At 44.0% G+C, this 18,611-nt stretch overlaps 1 protein-coding gene across 1 annotated transcript in view; it reads right to left on the bottom strand.

Annotated features, from left to right (window-relative positions):
* Positions 1–18,611, bottom strand: part of rasa1a (RAS p21 protein activator (GTPase activating protein) 1a) — a 268,303-nt gene that overhangs the window by 78,956 nt on the left and 170,736 nt on the right. Inside the window, exons 14-15 of the mRNA XM_068029646.1 lie at positions 10,393–10,550; positions 2,673–2,749 (exon numbers count right to left, since the gene is read on the bottom strand). Of these exons, the coding sequence (XP_067885747.1) occupies positions 2,673–2,749; positions 10,393–10,550 (235 nt within the window). The remainder of the gene's footprint in view (positions 1–2,672; positions 2,750–10,392; positions 10,551–18,611) is intronic.

Here is an 18,611-nt window from a genome sequence, read left to right as displayed (position 1 = left end):
TCCCTGAACACCGTGGACGTATATGACCTTCTGCTGAGAGCCCTTCTCTCCCTCCTCTAGCAGCTTTCCCTGCTTTGCATGCCCTCTGAATCATTCTCCAAATCATGCTGTATTCTAAGGGAAGTGCCTACTATTGTACCCATATCTGGGAGCAACCGGTTTTTGCAGAATCCTTTAAGTCAGAACAACATTCTTCAGCACCTGCCACACCACTTAATGTAGACTTTAGCAACTTTAAAGAACTCTAGAAAGCAGAAAACACTTATATGATCGTAGCAAGAGCCAGTAGATATTAATCAGCAAATAACCTTAGTTATAGATGGGAGATAGCAGAACAATTTGCCATAATCTTCCAAACTGGATATGGGGGAGGTGCCAGAAGACTGGAGAGTGGAAAATGTGACGCCCTTATTCAAGAAAGTGGGTAAGGACAATCCTTGTAACTATAGGCTGGTTAGCTTATCAGCGGTGGGTAAGGTTTTAGAAACAATAATCAGGGGGAAAAAAAAAAACAGACCTTTGAAAGGTTTGAATTATTTGAGGAGAGTCAGCATGGATTTCTGCTTAACTAATCTAATTGAATTTTTTGATGAAGTAACAGAGAAGGTTGACAAAAGGAATGTAATGGGTGTTGTCGATATAGATTTTAAGAAAACGCTTGCCAAAATACCACATAAAAAGCTGGTTAACAAAATTGAGGCTCATGGAATAAGAGGGCCAGTGGCAGCTTGGATAAAAAAAAAAATAGGCATAAGGACAGAAAACAGAAAGTTGTGATAAATGGCTGTCTTTCAGACTGGAGGATGGTAGACAGTGGTGTTCTGCAAGGTTCAGTGCTAGGATCACTGCTTTTTTGATACATATAATGACATGGATATTGGAATACAGAGCAAAATTTCAAAATTTGCAGATGATACCAAACTTGGAGGTATGGCAGACAGTGAGGATGATACAAATCAACTGCAACAGGACATAGTCAGAATGTGCAGACCAGTGGCAGATGGAATTCAATAAAGAGAAGTGCAAAGCGATGCATTTTTGGCAGATGGGATAGGGAGAGGCAATATAGACTAAATGGCATAGTTCTAAGAGTGTGCGGGGACAAAGGGATATGGGGATTCATCTTTGGAGGTGGCAGGACATATTGAGAGAGTAATGAGCAAAGTATACAAGATCTTGGGCTTCATAGAGGTATTAAGTACAGGGAAGTTATGCTGAACCTTTATAAAGCTCAGGTTAAGCCACAACTAGAGTATTATGTCCAGTTCTAGTCATCATGCTTTAGGAAGGATGTGAGTGTCCTTGAGAGGCTGCAAAGGAGATTTACCAGAATGGTTCCAGGGATGAGGGATTTTAGCAAAAGGGTTGGTTTGAGAAGCTGGGGTTGTTTTTTTTTGTTTGTTCATGAGATGTGGGCATCACTGGCTAGGCCAGCATTTATTGCCCATCCCTAATTGCCCTTGAGGTGGTGGTGGTGAGCTGCCTTCTTGAACGCTGCGGTCCATGTGAGGTAGGTACACCTTGGAACAAAGGAAATTGAGGGGAGATTTGATAGAGGTGTACAGGATTACGACAGGTTTAGACAAGGTAGATAAAGAAATGCTATTCCCATTAGTTGATGGTACAAGGATTAGGGGACACATAATTAAGGTTTTGGACAAGAGATGCAGGCAAGATATGAGGAAGAACTTTTTTTTTTTTTAAACGCAGCAAGTGGTAATGACCTGGAACTTGCTGCCTCTGTGGGTGGTTGAAGCAGAGTCAATTAATGATTTCAAAAGGAAACTGGAGGGAACTAAACTTGCAGGGTTATGGGGATAGAGCTGGGGGAATGGGACTGACCTTATTGCTCTAGAGAGCTTACATGGACTCAATGGGCCGAACAACCTCCTTCTGTGCCTTAATGACTCTATACCCTGTAAATAGATGATAATCCCTTTAAATAGCACTGGTTGGGGGGTGGGGGTGGAGAGGAATCCTTCCTGCTGCTGAATGAGTGTTCAGTCATGCTTGATTTATAGAGGGCATTAGCTGGAGCGTTGAACCCCAAAATGGCATCACTGGCATCAAATCAGGATTACATGCGGTTTGACGTCACTATTTGCCTACCTTGATGATCACTTTGCATCCGCTGACGCCCTCACCAATGTCATCTGGTGCAACTTGCAGCAAAAGTGTGCACTTGTGCCAGGGACACCATTTTGAATCTCTAAGGGCACTAGCAGCACTCAAAAAGAGGTGCTAAGGGTCCGAATTTTGCTCTGGGAAAATCTACTCTCCAGCTCAATCCTGCATATGCCAACTTTTCCAAATCACTGCCACTCATATCTTATGCTTCTCCCACTCTACTTATGTGAGCTCCTTCATCACTAATCCTCTGCTCTTTCAACTGCACATTTCTCCCTGTATTTGCTTCAACAGTGGTCGTATTCAGCATTCTGGACTATTTAGAAACCAAAAATAGTTTGCAAAGCTATCAGAATTTACAGAGCAATCATACCAGGATCTTACCCTGTTTCCAGGACTCTCAAGTTCTAGGACTGCTGGATCTTGGCACCCAAACTAATTTTATGCTGCGACGAAAAACACACACCTAAAACGTTCCTCATCCAAGGACTGAATTTTTGGGTTAAAAAGTAAAATACTGGCACGCAGCAACCAAATATACTTACAGATATCAGGATCCTTGCTCTTCTTTGTTCTGTTACTGAGACTTATCTCAAATCTGTTTATATCTGATGAGACATCACTAGGGAAATGAATGTAAAGAATTTAAGAACTCTGCACACTTAGGAAGTTGTACATTACATGCTCTTACCAATGCAACCATAAACATGTGCTTTTAAAACTGTGGCGATTGCAGCAATCATGCTATTTTAGATAAAAATAATTCTCTATCAGAAAAGACTAACTTCAGTACGCTAATGGAAACTGAGTTATCCTTTTCACACACTGTGCTACCTTATAAGGAATTACTCACTGAACATGCTGCTAGATTTCCCAAAATGTCTCAATTATAAATTATAATGTCTGTTTCTGTCCTGTCTCACCTGCAAGTGGAAACATCTCGCTGTCTACCATATCAAATCCTTTCATAATCTCAAAGGCCACTATCAGGTCACACCCTCAGTTTTCTCTTTTCTGGAGAAAATTGCCCCAAGCCTGTTCAATCTTTCCTGATAGGATCTCAGTTCTGGCATCATCTTAGTAAATTTTTTGTACCTTCTCCAGTGCCTCAATATCCTTTTTATAAAGGTGACTAAAACTATTTACAGTACTCCAAGTGTGCTCTAATTAAGGCTCTATACAAGTTTAACAGAACTTCTTTGCCTTTCAATTATATCCCTATAGAAATGAACCCCAGTGCTTTTTTTAATGGCCTTATTACCTTGTTTTATTACTTGTGATTTCTTTATTTGCACTCCCAGATCCCCCTGCTCCTCTACCCCATATAAATAACTATTTTCCAATGAGTATGTGGCCTCCTTATTCTTTCTACCAAAAGGTATTACCTTGCACTTACTCATATTGAGGTTCATTAGCTACTTACACATCCAGCTTGCAAGTCCTGTATTTTGTCAAAGTCTGCCTCTGTATTAACTACACTATGCCCCCAATCCCCCCACAATTTGGCTGTCTAAATTCTGAAATTGTGCTTCTGATTTCAGAGTCCAAATCATTTGTGTAAATGATAATAGCGGGCCCAGCCAATGCCCCCTCTAAGCTGTGCATGCACGCAGCCACGCAGCACCCTGGAATGTACCATTCATTGAAATAAAAAGGTCGCTCAAAACTTCTTAGCTCGTTGGGAGAAATATCCAGTATTATGCATGTCATAATTTTTAAAATGTATACTGCCCATAGAAAAAAAAAGTAGTGTTCGGAGGATTCTGTCGCCCACCCAGTACAAACAAAATTTAGAGGGAATATTGATCCGAGCACCCATCCTGTGGAACACCATTCCCTAATCGGATTAACTATCTTTAACCCCTACTCTATTTTGTTTTGTATCCATCTTGCTATCCATTCTGCCTAATATGTTAGCTAGGATGCATGAATTGCAATTTTTGGTTACTGGACTTCTCTGAACCTCATCTGGATTGTGAACAAAGTAATGTTTGAATCGTAAACAAAATTTTAAGCCTAAAGTGGTGTCCAATTTCAACTAACTAAATTAAGATATCACTGTTTGTTCCCATTCCATGTACCTAATTAAAATAACATAACTTGATCTCTGACTTCACATGTTCTGTCTTCACACCTTTGTTCAAAGTGTTAAGGATAAGCCCAGCTACTATAGATTTATCTTCAGTGGTGGGAAAGCTTTTAGAAATGATAATTCGGGACAAAATTAACAGTCACTTGGACAAATGTGAATTAATAAGGGAAAGCCAGCATGGATTTCATAAGGGCAAATTGTGTTTAACTAACTTGATTTGAGTTTTTTGATGAGGTATCAGAGAGGGTTGGAGGGTCATGCGCTTGATGTGGCTTACATGGACTTCAAAAAAAGCATTTAATAAAGTGCCACATAACAGGCTTGTCAGCAAAGTTAATGCCCATGAAATAAAAGGGACAGCAGTAGAATAGTAGAAGAAGGGTCACTGACCCGAAACGTTAACTCTGCTTCTCTTTCCACAGATGCTGCCAGACCTGCTGAGTGAATCCAGCATTTCTTGTTTTTGTTGTAGTAGCAGTAAACAGTTGTTTTTCAGACTGGAGGAAGATATATAGTAGCGTCGCCCAGGAGTCTGTTAGGATCACTGGTTTTCTTGATCTATATTAATAACCTACACAGGGCACAATTTCAAAATTTGCAGGTGACAAAACTTGGAAGTATTGCGAGCTGTGAGGAAGATGTGATAAACTTCAAGAGGTCTCAGGCAGGCTGGTGGAATGGGTGGACACATAGCAGATGAAATCTAATGCAGAGAAGTGTGAAGGGATTCATTTTGGTAGGAAGAACAAGGAGAGCCAATATGAAATGAAGGGTACAATTCTAAAGCAGGTGCAGGAGCAAAGGAAACTGGGGTATAGGTGTACAAATCACTGAAGGTGGCAGGGCAGGTTGAGAAAGCAGTTAATAAAGCATACGGAATCCTGGGCTTTACAAATAGGGGCAGAATACAAAAGCAAGGAAATTATAATGAACCTGCATAAGTCCTGGTGCAGCCTCAACTGGAGTATTGTGTCCAATTCTGGGCGCCACACTTTAGGAAGGATGTGAAGGCATTAGAGAGGGTACAGAAAAGATTCACAAGAATGTTTCCAGGGATGAGGAACTTCAGTTACCTGGATAGATTGGAGAAGCTGGGGCTGTTCTCCTTCCAGAAGAGAAAAATAAGAGATTTATTACAGGTTTTCAAAATCATGAGTCAGGACAGTGTAGATAGGGAGAAATTGATCCTGTTGGCAGAAAGATAGAGTACAAGAGCACAACGATTTAAGCTCACTGGCAAATGTAGCAATGACGACATGAGGAAAAACGTTATTACGCAGTGCGTGGTTAAGATCTTGAATGCACTGCGTGAGTGTGGTGGAGGCAGATTAAAATTGAGGCCTTCAAAAGAGAGTTGGATAATTACCTGAAGCGAAAGAATTTGCAGGGCTACAAGGTAGGGGAGTGGGAAAGCCAGCATGGATACGGTGGGCCAAATGGCCTCCTTCTGTGCTGTAACCATTCTATGATTCATGAATCTACTATATGTGACTTTAGCAAAGGCTTTTTAGAAATCCAAATATGTTACTTTTTCTACAGTACCCTTTTCTACCCTGTTACATCCTCAAAAGCATTCAATAAGATTGGTCAGGCATGGCCTTCCCTTCCGGAATCTGTGCTAACTACACTTAATTATATTTTCAGTTTCCAGATGTTTTTGTATTATATTTTTGATTAAGGATTTATTATTTCTCAGTCAAGGCCACTGACCATCTTGCCAGTGGTAAAGCCCCAGGAAATGATGGCATTTCACCTGAAATCATCAAAGGTGTAAAACCAGCACTGCTGTAGCATCTCCACGAACATTTGTGTCTGTTGGAAGAAAAGATCTGTGCTTCAAGACATGTGTGATGCAAACATAGTCACCTTGTACAAAAACAAGGGGGAAATCACAGTGACTGCAACAATTACCAAGGCATCTCCTTGCTAAGTATTGTGGGGAAGGTCTTTGCTCACGTTGCTGTGGCACGATTGCAGACCCTGGCGTCACGCATCTATCCTGAGCCTCAGTGCAGCTTCAGAGTTGGCAGATCGACAGGCGACCTGATTCTCTCACTTCAGCAGTTACAGAAGTGCCGCAAAAAGCGCAGACCACTCTATATCGTCTTCATAGACCCCACCAAAGCCTTCGATCTCATCAGCAGAGTCAGACTCTTCAAACTGCTGTGGAAAATAGGCTGCCCTCCTGGATTCCTGAGCGTCACTTCTTTTTTCCCTCAAGAACACGCACATTTCCATCGGTTACAATGAAACATCAGAAACATTCAACGTCAGCAGCGGAGTAAAGCAAGGCTGTGGCCTGATACCAACTCCCTAACATATTTTTCTCCATGCTGCTATTGTATGCTTTTGGCGACTCAAATAAGGGTCTCTACCTGCATGCCAGAGCTGACTGCTAGCTGTTCAATTTAGCAAGACCAAAGTGCGTAAAGTCCTAGTTCTCGAGTTGCTGTTTGCTGATGACGCTGTGCTGGCTTCCCATACTGAAGTTCACTTGCAACAGCTTATAGATCGGTTCTCCAGGGCCTGCAAGGAGCTTGGACTGGCAATCAGCATCAGGAAGACCAAAGTTACGGACCAGGACATAGAGACTCGACCTTCCATCAACATCGACAACCTCATTCTGGAGGTCGTTGACAGCTTCACATACCTTGGATCAACAATCAGCAGTAACCTATCCCTTGATGCTGAAATCAGTACTAGGATTGCCAAGACCGCAGCTGTCATGTCAAAGTTGAGAAGACAAATGTGGACCAACAGCAAACTAATCGAAAATACAAAGCTCCGCATGCACCAGACTTGTGTTCGCAGCACCCTCCTGTACAGTAGCGAAGCACAGACAAGTTATTCAAGCCAAGAAAAGCGGCTGAACAGCGTCCACCACTGCTGTATCAGATGAATATTGGGCATCTCTTGGCAGGACAAAGTGCCGAATACAGAAGTACACCAGCGTGCAGGGATCCCCAGCATGCTTGCCCTCGAGTCAGCAGCGACTCCAACGCTTGGGTCATGTGAGCTGAATGGATGACAGCTGCATCCCAAAGACATGCTCTATGGTGAGCTTGCGGTATGGTGTACCGCATCTACGATACAAGGATAGCTATAAGCGAGACTTCAAGTCGATGCACGGGAAGTCCTCGCTGCTGACTGGAATGCCTGGAGACAAGCAGTCAGGAAGGGGGTGGAAAAAGGACAGGACAAAAGAAACAATCAGATGGTGGAAAAGAGAGCCCAGCAGAAGGAAAAAGCGTCAGTCGACCTCAGGCCAACGCTATTCATCTGTGCCAGCTGCGGAAGGAATTGCCACTCACAAGTCAGCCTCTACAGCCACAACAATGTTCAAACCAGAAGTGACACACGCCCCGGGCGCAGTCCATTGTCACCCGAGACGGACAGATGCCATCATCTTTCCTACCACAGACATTACGCTAGTTGGTCTGTAGCTCCTATTCTTGTTCCATTTCCTTTTACATATAGGAATCACATTAGCTATTCACCAGTTCTGAGCTACTATACCTTTTCTAATGAATTTTTACTTATATGCATGTGCCTCTTCTAGCTCTTCCCCAACTTTTTTTTTTACATATGCGTATCCAGGCCAAGGGTTTTATCAGTTTATCTATTATCTCTACTCTTTCCAATGTGTTTATATCCATTTTTATTTCTTCCAATATCATGTTCATCCTGGTAAATATCAAGGCAAAGTAATTATTTCATATTTCTGCCATTACCTATGAGTTTGTCATGTGTATCCCTTAGTGGCCCTATCCTGATTTTTCTTTTGTTATTGTGTGTCTGTAGAATACTTTACTATTTATTTTTAAGATTCCTTGATAATTTAGTTTTGTAGCTTCTCTTTGCCTTCCAATTATTTTTTACTTGTTTCCTAACTTTTTCATACTCCCTTTTGTCACCCACTCCTTTGTTATCCATGTACTTAAGAGTATGTCTTTTTTTCCAGTTTTTCCCTTAATTCTTTCTTCATCCACAGTGTCTCATCACTGGCTAGTTTGTTCTTACTTTTTAGTGAGAACTTTCTCCTGGAGGCTATTGATCACTTTTAATTTTTTTTTAAACTGTTGTTCCACTTCTTTGAGAGTAATTTATTTCCCAGTTTATCTACCCTAGTTCCATTTTCATCCCTTTAAAACCAGCTTTTTCCCCCTAATTTATCACCTCTTATTCTTATAAAGTCCAGAGGGTATAGGCCCATTTTACTCACACTCTCATCCCTGCAATCAATCTGCAACAACAAAACCTTATATTTATATCACACCTTAACATAATAAAATGGCCCAAGACACTTCACAGGAGCATTATTAAACAAAACATGACACGGAGCCACATAAGGAGATGTTCGGTGAGATGACCAAAAGCTTAGTCAAAAAGGTAGGTTTTAAAGGAGTGTCTTAGAAGAGGCAAGGGAGGTGGAGAGGTTTGGAGGGCGGAATTCCAGAATTTAGGGCCTAGGCAGCTGAACACACGGCCACCAATGGTGAAGCAATTAATATTTAGGATGCTCAAGAAGCAGACGAAGAAAGATATCTTGGAGGGTTGTGGGGCTGGACATTACAAAGATAGGGAGGGGCGAGGTTACAGAGGGATTTGAAAACAAGGATATGAATTTTAAAATCAAAACATTGCTTGACCGGGAGCCAATGTAAGTCAGCAAGCATAGGGGTGCGGGGTGAATGGGGCTTGGTGTGAGCTAAGACATGAGCAGCAGAGTTTTCAACGACCTCAAGTTTACGGAGGATAGAATGTGGGAGATCAGCCAGGAGTGTGTTGGAATAGTCAAGTCTAGGGGTAACAAAAGCATGAATCAGTGTTTCAGCAGATGAGCTGAGACAGGGGCGAAGTCAGGCGATGTTAGGGAGGTGGAAATAGGCAGTCTTAGTAATGGCACGAATGCTTGGTTAGAAGCTCATCTTGGGGTCAAATATGACACCAGGATTGGTGAACAGACTGGTTTAGTCTCAGACTGCTGCCAGGGAACAGCATTTGGAGTAGGGACTGAAAACAATGGCTTCAGTCTTCCCAATATTTAATTGGAGGAAATTACTGCTCATCCAGTACTGGATGTTGGATACGCAGTCTGATAAATTTAGCAACAGTGGAGTCATCGAGGGAGGTGGTAGTGAGGTTGAGCTGGGTATCATCAGCGTACGTGTGAAAACTAACACTGTGTTTTTGGATGATGTTACCAAGGGGCGGCATGTAGCTGAGAAATAGGAGCGGGCCAAGGACAGATTGAGTGAACCTTTATAGCACCCCTTCAAAGTATATCCCTCCTGAAGTACGGAAGCCAAAACTGTACACAGTACTCTAGATGTGGTCTCACCAAAGCCCTGTACAATTGCAGCAAGACTTCCTTACTCTTGTATTCCAACCCCTTGCAATAAAGAACATACCATCTGTCTTCCTAATTGTTTGATGTACCTGCAGGCTAACTTTGTGTTTCTTGTACAAGACATCCAAACCCCCGAACACCAACATTTAATAGTTTCTCCCACTTCAAAGAAATATTCTGCTTTTCTATTCTTCCTACCAAAGTGAATAACCTCACATTTCCCCACATTATACTTCATCTGCCAGCTTGTTGTCTACTCACTTAACCTATCTATATCCCTGGAGACTCTCTGGGTCCTCCTCACAGCTTCTATGGGACTTTAACTATCCTAAAGCAAAATGAGATTTTAAAATGCTAAGGTGTTTGTAGAATGCATTTAGGATTGCCTGAAAGTTGATTCAGACTGGGACTTAAGGACATAATCTGGACTGACACTGCAGTATACTACAGAGGCAGTGCTGCATTATCTTGGTGCCACCCTTCTGAACAGCTTTTCATGTTAAGGCCTGCATACTTCAGTAGAAGTAAATAGTCCTAGACCATCATTTCAAGATAAGCAGAAACTTTTGGTGCCCTGAGAAACAAACATTCTTCCCATTAAAAGCAGCAAAACTGACTGCCACATTTTCCTATAGTCATTATGCTTCAAAGTAATTTTCTTTGAAAGCCTTCAGACAGCGCCGAGACACCAGATCAGGCAATAATTAATTCCATGTTGTGTGTAAATTTTCAAAAAACATGATTACTGAACAGGTTTTATTTCAGATTTCCAGCATCTGCAGTATTTTGCTTTTATTTTAGGTTTTATTCTGAAAGGACTCACTCAAAAATGAATTCTTCTGTCCATACAGGATTCTGCCCTTCCCTGGCATGAGTTTTTGCTACTTGAACACTGTTTAGGTAGATGTTGCAGTAAGGGTGTGTGAAATATTTCCCTGGAAGTTTATGGGCTTCTTCCATATACAACACCAGACTACTGACCTGAGGAAGAAAAACAAGTTGCTTTTATTACATGATTGGAAATATCACATGACAGCATTGTCAAATTACATCAACAGGTCACTTTTACAGTATAACAATCACATTCTATGACCAATAATTTTTGAAAATTTCACTATTTCCTCAGCAAAACTAACAAGTGTGATATAACCCTTTATACTGTTCCAGTAGTCTGCAAGAGGTATTTTATAATTAATGCTTGAAAGCAAAGTGATCTTTTATTGCTCTCTTAGTCATTACTCACATTGAATAGGAAGCTACAGCATTTTGTTAATAGAGGAATGTATGTGATACCACTAGAATAATACATTGTGTTGTATCATTGGCTTAGTTAGGAACGCATTGAATTAATATCAAAGATTACATTGGATATAGAATTTGAAATCAAATAAATAATTAATTCAACAGCTAAATTAAACTGCATGTAGGTTTTCATATAATTTTGAGGGTTTAAAAATAAAGGGAATATTAGTTTTAAATAAATGAGATCATGTAAAATAGGTGAAACTGCGCATTAAAGGGCTTTTATATACAGTTGAGCGTCACAGTACATAACCATTTTGCATTAAATGTTGTGTGTTATGTCTTATTATAAGGGCCACTAACTTACAGGGCTGAAAGATTAAATTTAATTTCTAATTATGTGGCACTTCAGGAATTTTGTCTGTTTTGAGGATAGAATTTCATCCAATATACACTCTCTTATTCTGACTGCATTTCTCCCTGTTTCTCTTCCTCCTTATGTTTCAGTCTTGGATGAATGACAACTTTCTCCTGTTAAACACTGGGAAGACTGAAGCCATCGTCTTCAGCCCCCACTGTGAACTCTGTATTCTCACTACAAATTTCATCCCCCTTCCTGGCCACCTTCTTGAGTTGAACTGGAATGTTTGTAACCTTGGTCTCATTTGGCCTTGAGCTGACCTTCCAATCTCATGTCTGTTCCATCACACTGCCAACTTCCACCTTGTAACGTTAGCCCTCTCCACACTGCCTTAGCCCCATTGCTGCTCCCCTTACCTAGCAGATAGGACTAAAACCTAGATAGTCGCTTCAGATCACAAGGGATCCAGTGATGGCTTAATTAAAAGGGCTCAAGGAAGAAAAAGCACGAGGACCGTCATGCCAATGCTGGTGCTGCAAAAGTGCATGCAATTGATGTCATTGTCTCCACTTCATTTTTCCACCACTAGCTAACCTTACTTCAGCTTCGTCATTTCTGTGCTACGTTCCAACACCATTCTAGGCCATATCCTTACGTTTCTTAGCTTCTCCTCATCTGCTGGCTGAGCAGAATTCTGACACTCATTTCTTTTGGAGGCCTTTGGCAGCCTGCAGCTACACTCTTCTGTCAGTCTCTTGCAACTGGCTGATTACGTCCACCAACTTCCCACTTGTCTTGGCTACCTTTGACAGCCTCCTTTCTTTGATGCTGCTTTTGATTGGCTGAGATTTAGCAGCCACAGCCCAACCGAAGACAAAATCATGCCAGTGATTTTGCATGTAAGCCACTGCTTCTCTTGTCGCCCAAAGCTCTGAATACTTCCCAGTCCCTTTGCTCCCTCATGCAGCTGAATCAAAAATAGTACAACAGCCTGTGATGCATCAACCCATTACATATTAAAATTAGAACATGGGTGCATGTAGGGACTTAGGAACAATACACTGTTCAGCTGCTCAAGCTTGTTCTGCCATTTAGTTAGATCATGTCTGATCTGCACCTCAACTCCATTTACCTACCTTTGCAAAAGACATAGATTAAAGGTGGGTAAATTATTTAAGCTGAAGACGGAATTATAGTTTTTATTTATTAATTGGCGTTTTCTTTAAATATGTGCTCTCTTATGAGATAGCAAAGTTAAAATCACTGCTGACAGAGTTTTGTGAAGCTTTCTACAGGACAACTCTGTTAACTTTAGCCTCAAACCTGGAATGTAGCAACCCAGCACAACTGTGTGCCCAATGCACCACAGTGCTCTTATATCCCATGAACTTCCCATAATAGCAAAAATTGAGAACTCTCTCCAATATTACCAGATGCAGGAAGCACCCAATAAGTGAAACTTCACTTTCCAAACATCTGCATCCGAGGCTACTGAAAGCCAGAAGAAAGCTGCAGTTCTGGCCACAATTTGTCAATCCTCCCCAAGTATGCAAATTGTGCCATGAGATTGGCAAGTAGCTACCGAAACCCTTTATTCAAGAAGGGAGAGAAGGATCTACCAGATAACTAAACACCAGTTACACTACTGTCAATTATGGGCACCACCTATAATTTGAGATAAAATTAGTGAGCTGTTAGCAAAGCACAGAGTAAATCAATGATAGCAAGCACAGATCTGTTAAAGTCAACTCAAATTTGATATAGTCAGTAGTGTGTAGAAGATAAGTAAGGGTCAGCAGCAGCGGCTGGCAGGCGTTTAAAACTGTTGATCTCAACGTCAAGATCCGTCAGCACGGGCAGAGAGAGAGAAAAAGGAGGGGGGGCAGAGAGAAAAAGGAGGGGGGGCAGAGAGAAAAAGGGGGGGCAGAGAGAAAAAGGGGGGGCAGAGAGAAAAGGGGGGGGCAGAGAGAAAAGGGGGGGGCAGAGAGAAAAGGGGGGGGCAGAGAGAAAAAGGGGGGGCAGAGAGAAAAAGGGGGGGCAGAGAGAAAAAGGGGGGGCAGAGAGAAAAAGGGGGGGGCAGAGAGAAAAAGGGGGGGGCAGAGAGAAAAAGGGGGGGGCAGAGAGAAAAAGGGGGGGGCAGAGAGAAAAAGGGGGGGGCAGAGAGAAAAAGGGGGGGGGGGCAGAGAGAAAAAGGGGGGGGGGCAGAGAGAAAAAGGGGGGGGGCAGAGAGAAAAAGGGGGGGGGCAGAGAGAAAAAGGGGGGGGCAGAGAGAAAAAGGGGGGGGGCAGAGAGAAAAAGGGGGGGGCAGAGAGAAAAAGGGGGGGGCAGAGAGAAAAAGGGGGGGGCAGAGAGAAAAAGGGGGGGGCAGAGAGAAAAAGGGGGGGGCAGAGAGAAAAAGGGGGGGGCAGAGAGAAAAAGGGGGGGGCAGAGAGAAAAAGGGGGGGGCAGAGAGAAAAAGGGGGGGGCAGAGAGAAAAAGGGGGGGGGCAGAGAGAAAAAGGGGGGGGCAGAGAGAAAAAGGGGGGGGCAGAGAGAAAAAGGGGGGGGCAGAGAGAAAAAGGGGGGGGCAGAGAGAAAAAGGGGGGGGCAGAGAGAAAAAGGGGGGGGCAGAGAGAAAAAGGGGGGGGCAGAGAGAAAAAGGGGGGGGCAGAGAGAAAAAGGGGGGGGCAGAGAGAAAAAGGGGGGGGCAGAGAGAAAAAGGGGGGGGCAGAGAGAAAAAGGGGGGGGCAGAGAGAAAAAGGGGGGGGCAGAGAGAAAAAGGGGGGGGCAGAGAGAAAAAGGGGGGGGCAGAGAGAAAAAGGGGGGGGCAGAGAGAAAAAGGGGGGGGCAGAGAGAAAAAGGGGGGGGCAGAGAGAAAAAGGGGGGGGGGCAGAGAGAAAAAGGGGGGGGGGCAGAGAGAAAAAGGGGGGGGCAGAGAGAAAAAGGGGGGGGCAGAGAGAAAAAGGGGGGGGCAGAGAGAAAAAGGGGGGGGGCAGAGAGAAAAAAGGGGGGGGCAGAGAGAAAAAGGGGGGGGCAGAGAGAAAAAGGGGGGGGCAGAGAGAAAAAGGGGGGGGCAGAGAGAAAAAGGGGGGGGCAGAGAGAAAAAAGGGGGGGGCAGAGAGAAAAAGGGGGGGGCAGAGAGAAAAAGGGGGGGCAGAGAGAAAAAGGGGGGGCAGAGAGAAAAAGGGGGGGGGGCAGAGAGAAAAAGGGGGGGGCAGAGAGAAAAAGGGGGGGGCAGAGAGAAAAAGGGGGGGGCAGAGAGAAAAAGGGGGGGGCAGAGAGAAAAAGGGGGGGGCAGAGAGAAAAAGGGGGAGGCAGAGAGAAAAAGGGGGGGGCAGAGAGAAAAAGGGGGGGGCAGAGAGAAAAAGGGGGGGGCAGAGAGAAAAAGGGGGGGGCAGAGAGAAAAAGGGGGGGGCAGAGAGAAAAAGGGGGGGGCAGAGAGAAAAAGGGGGGGGCAGAGAGAAAAAGGGGGGGGCAGAGAGAAAAAGGGGGGGGGCAGAGAGAAAAAGGGGGGGGGCAGAGAGAAAAAGGGGGGGGGCAGAGAGAAAAAGGGGGGGGGGCAGAGAGAAAAAGGGGGGGGGCAGAGAGAAAAAGGGGGGGGGCAGAGAGAAAAAGGGGGGGGGGCAGAGAGAAAAAGGGGGGGGGGGCAGAGAGAAAAAGGGGGGGGGGCAGAGAGAAAAAGGGGGGGGGGCAGAGAGAAAAAGGGGGGGGCAGAGAGAAAAAGGGGGGGGCAGAGAGAAAAAGGGGGGGGCAGAGAGAAAAAGGGGGGGGCAGAGAGAAAAAGGGGGGGGCAGAGAGAAAAAGGGGGGGGCAGAGAGAAAAAGGGGGGGCAGAGAGAAAAAGGGGGGGCAGAGAGAAAAAGGGGGGGCAGAGAGAAAAAGGGGGGGCAGAGAGAAAAAGGGGGGGCAGAGAGAAAAAGGGGGGGGGCAGAGAGAAAAAGGGGGGGCAGAGAGAAAAAGGGGGGGCAGAGAGAAAAAGGGGGGGCAGAGAGAAAAAGGGGGGGCAGAGAGAAAAAGGGGGGGCAGAGAGAAAAAGGGGGGGCAGAGAGAAAAAGGGGGGGCAGAGAGAAAAAGGGGGGGCAGAGAGAAAAAGGGGGGGGCAGAGAGAAAAAGGGGGGGACAGAGAGAAAAAGGGGGGGGCAGAGAGAAAAAGGGGGGGCAGAGAGAAAAAGGGGGGGGCAGAGAGAAAAAGGGGGGGGGCAGAGAGAAAAAGGGGGGGGCAGAGAGAAAAAGGGGGGGGGGCAGAGAGAAAAAGGGGGGGGGGCAGAGAGAAAAAGGGGGGGGGCAGAGAGAAAAAGGGGGGGGCAGAGAGAAAAAGGGGGGGGCAGAGAGAAAAAGGGGGTCATATTAGTTTGACTCCCACCTTCCTACAGTGAGATACTTACCTGCTCCCCCCCTCCCCACCAGTGCCCCTCAGCTATCTCCGAATGGAGATCTGAAGGCACTGGAGCGCCGGCCAGCAGCACCAATATCGGAGCGGAACGGTTGTCGGGAGCAGGTAAGTGATTAATTCATTTATTTGCATTGTTTTAAATATGTAAATTCTGCTCCTGTCGCGGAATGCCGGGTGGGCCGCCAAGAGGCCTTGCCGCTGCCGGCAATACGGGACCGGACCTCTCCCAGAGGCATGTTCCAGCTCCCCCCGCCACGACCCCTGATGTCGAGGGGGCTGTAAAATTCAGCCCAATTATGTGGAGAAACTTGAGCTCTGGAACTATTCCCACTGGATCATAAAAGTCTAAAAGGAAATTTAACAGAAAGATTTTAAAATTGAGCGGACAGTCAATGACAAGGGGTCATCAAATTAAAAGGGTCACTAAGAAATTGAGGAAAACATTTAGGAAAAATCTTTTGAGGGTTATTGGAGCTTTTGCCACAGGGTGTGGTTGACCGAGATTATTGCTTATTTTGAGGGAAAATTGGATAATTATTTGAAGCCACAACAAATGACAGAGGAAGATGCAAGGTGAAAAGTGCTGGGCAGTGGGATTAGTTTTAGATTGCTCCATCAAAAAGCCTCCAAATGTGCTGTAAATTATTTGCCAATCTGCCCTCAAATGCTAACAAACCCAAGTTACTCGTGGATGTCTTACCAGACCCAAAATCACCTGTTACGACCAGGTGAGAAAGGTGTCTATGGGTCTTTTATTGTCTTCACCTGGTCTTATTGTAACAGGGTTTAATTTTAAACACACCGTGTCTTGAGTTCCCCCCCTTGGTGAATCCTTGTTCACCACTTTCCAATTATAAGGCAAAGAAATTAGCACAAACAGGCCTTCTTAGGTTTAAAGAAAAGTGAAATTTATTAAACCTTAAACTCTAATACTGTTAACACCTATGGATCTAAAACCGCCCATGCTAGCATGCACATGCGATACACACATGCAAATAGGGACAGAAGAGAGAAGCAAATTAAAATGGAGATGTTTGAGGCAGTCTCTAAAAAGGGGGTTTCTTGTTACTATTTCTGTGTTTCTAGCTCGCCGTACAGTCCTTGATTGTAGACAGCTCTTACTTTATGTTGGGGCCCAGTATCTTCTTAAGCCTCGTCCACTGTAGGAGATTTTTCTCTCTTGGGGTTCATATGTCTTAAATGGTTTCTGAAGCTGCTGAGAGCGAGATGAGAGCATACAGGAGAGAGGTCTTTTTAGTCCAGGAGCTAACAGCCTTCCAAGTTCAAAATTCTGTTGGCAGTTCAAATTCAAAAAACTCCAACAGTCATGTGACCAAACTGGCCCAACTACGTCTGTTTATGTATTCGGCCATCTTAGTTAACCTGGAATGCTTCAACGCCTGGTAATCAGAAGTCCACTGTGGATTACATTGGAGCAGGGAATAGCTCCTTTGTCCTTTGAAGTACTTGTCTGTTGATAGACTAATGTCTCTCTCCGGCCAAAGTCTCCAATTGTTTTTTTAAAGCAAGTTATTTCACCATCAGCAGTTTAACATCAATGTTCATGTGGCAAAATTAATTTTAGTCATTCTTGGCAAGCTTGCCCAATGCAACCAAACCTCAGCACCTCCATATAAAGTACTAAACCTAATAATGCCTTTCTCCTCACGACTCCTACACTCCACATTTCTATCCTTCAAACTATGAAAGTTGCTGTGCACATCTCATTATATAGCCTGGGTTTTAAAAAGCCAAAAGTTACATTTGTGCACAGAGGTGAAGAAATATAATAACCAAGGCCTCTTGATTTCATGTAAAATTGGACAACCTTAATCAAGAGCACCATGCAATAAAATGGAACTCGACTTATTCAGTCGCTGTAAATTAGCAGCACTCTAATACATTGTGCATGGCACATTTCTACTGTTATAGAATATATCCTTGATGTACAGGTATGCCATTGAAAATCTATTAGTAGGAGTGTGTCCATTTATCAATCAGTATGTCCGATTTCTACCATGATATTTATTTCAATATAATTCACTTACTCAGGTGTAAGCCTGCAAGGTGCAGCTCTTGCAGAAGCACACATCAACGGACGTGCAGCATTGGATGAAGCATAGCAGGCAAGAAAAGGGATTCAATCTGGTATATTTCCTGCATCTATGCCAACAGCAATAGTATTAATAGTTCCTGGCAATAAACACCTCAGTACCACAATGGGTCAACCAAAGAAAGAGTCTCATATTTCCAGCAGCAGTGCTTAATACGACAGAGGCTATCACAGTCTCACAAATGATCCAAGTTCCAATAAGTCTTTGAGACCAAAAACTTGACAACTATGTTACAATTTATGCTATTGTAAGTATACAGTTTTTTTAAAAATGGACAAACTTCCGATCAGTTTCTATGGCAGGTTGTTCTGTTAAGTACAAGGCAAACCATTTTCATTTGTGTATGAACCTGCATATCCAAGAATTAAAGCAAAAAATTATGAGCTGAGAGACAATTTAGATCAATATTTTCCAACTATATTCTAATCAAAATATGCCACAGGCTGTACCTACTTGTATGGCGGAATCTTGTCGCCTTAACTATTGCACAGGCAGTGGGTTAATTTCCAGGTCAGAGACCCAGACGTGAGAGTAGTGGGCCTTCCGGTTCAATCTTCTGGAAAACATTCAATTAGGAACCCGCCTCCGGGATCGCTGTTCAATTTAGGGATGGTGGACAGGATAAGTCGGGAACACAAATAAGCATGCAAGATTTAAAGGCCTGCTGGCAACCTTCATAGTGGCTGCAGCGAGATTACTGCGGAGTTCATTTGGATAAACGACTTGTGCAGGAAATGGAAGCAAGATGGGGAAGGGCTGCATCAGGCTTCACCGACACCTCTCTGGAGGTTATGTTGGAGGCAGTGAGGACACAGAGGCAGTTGCTGTTTCCAGAGGATGGGAGTAAGAGGCCAACCAGCATGACCATGCAGGCATGACTGGAGGTAGCTGAGGTGTTCAGCAGCTGCAGTGTTGAACAGGATCTGGATATAGAACAGGAAGCACTTCAATAACT

This window comes from Heterodontus francisci, chromosome 4 (assembly GCF_036365525.1).
Source record: "Heterodontus francisci isolate sHetFra1 chromosome 4, sHetFra1.hap1, whole genome shotgun sequence".
Lineage (NCBI taxonomy): Eukaryota > Metazoa > Chordata > Chondrichthyes > Heterodontiformes > Heterodontidae > Heterodontus > Heterodontus francisci.
This window is presented reverse-complemented; position numbering and strand designations above follow the sequence as displayed.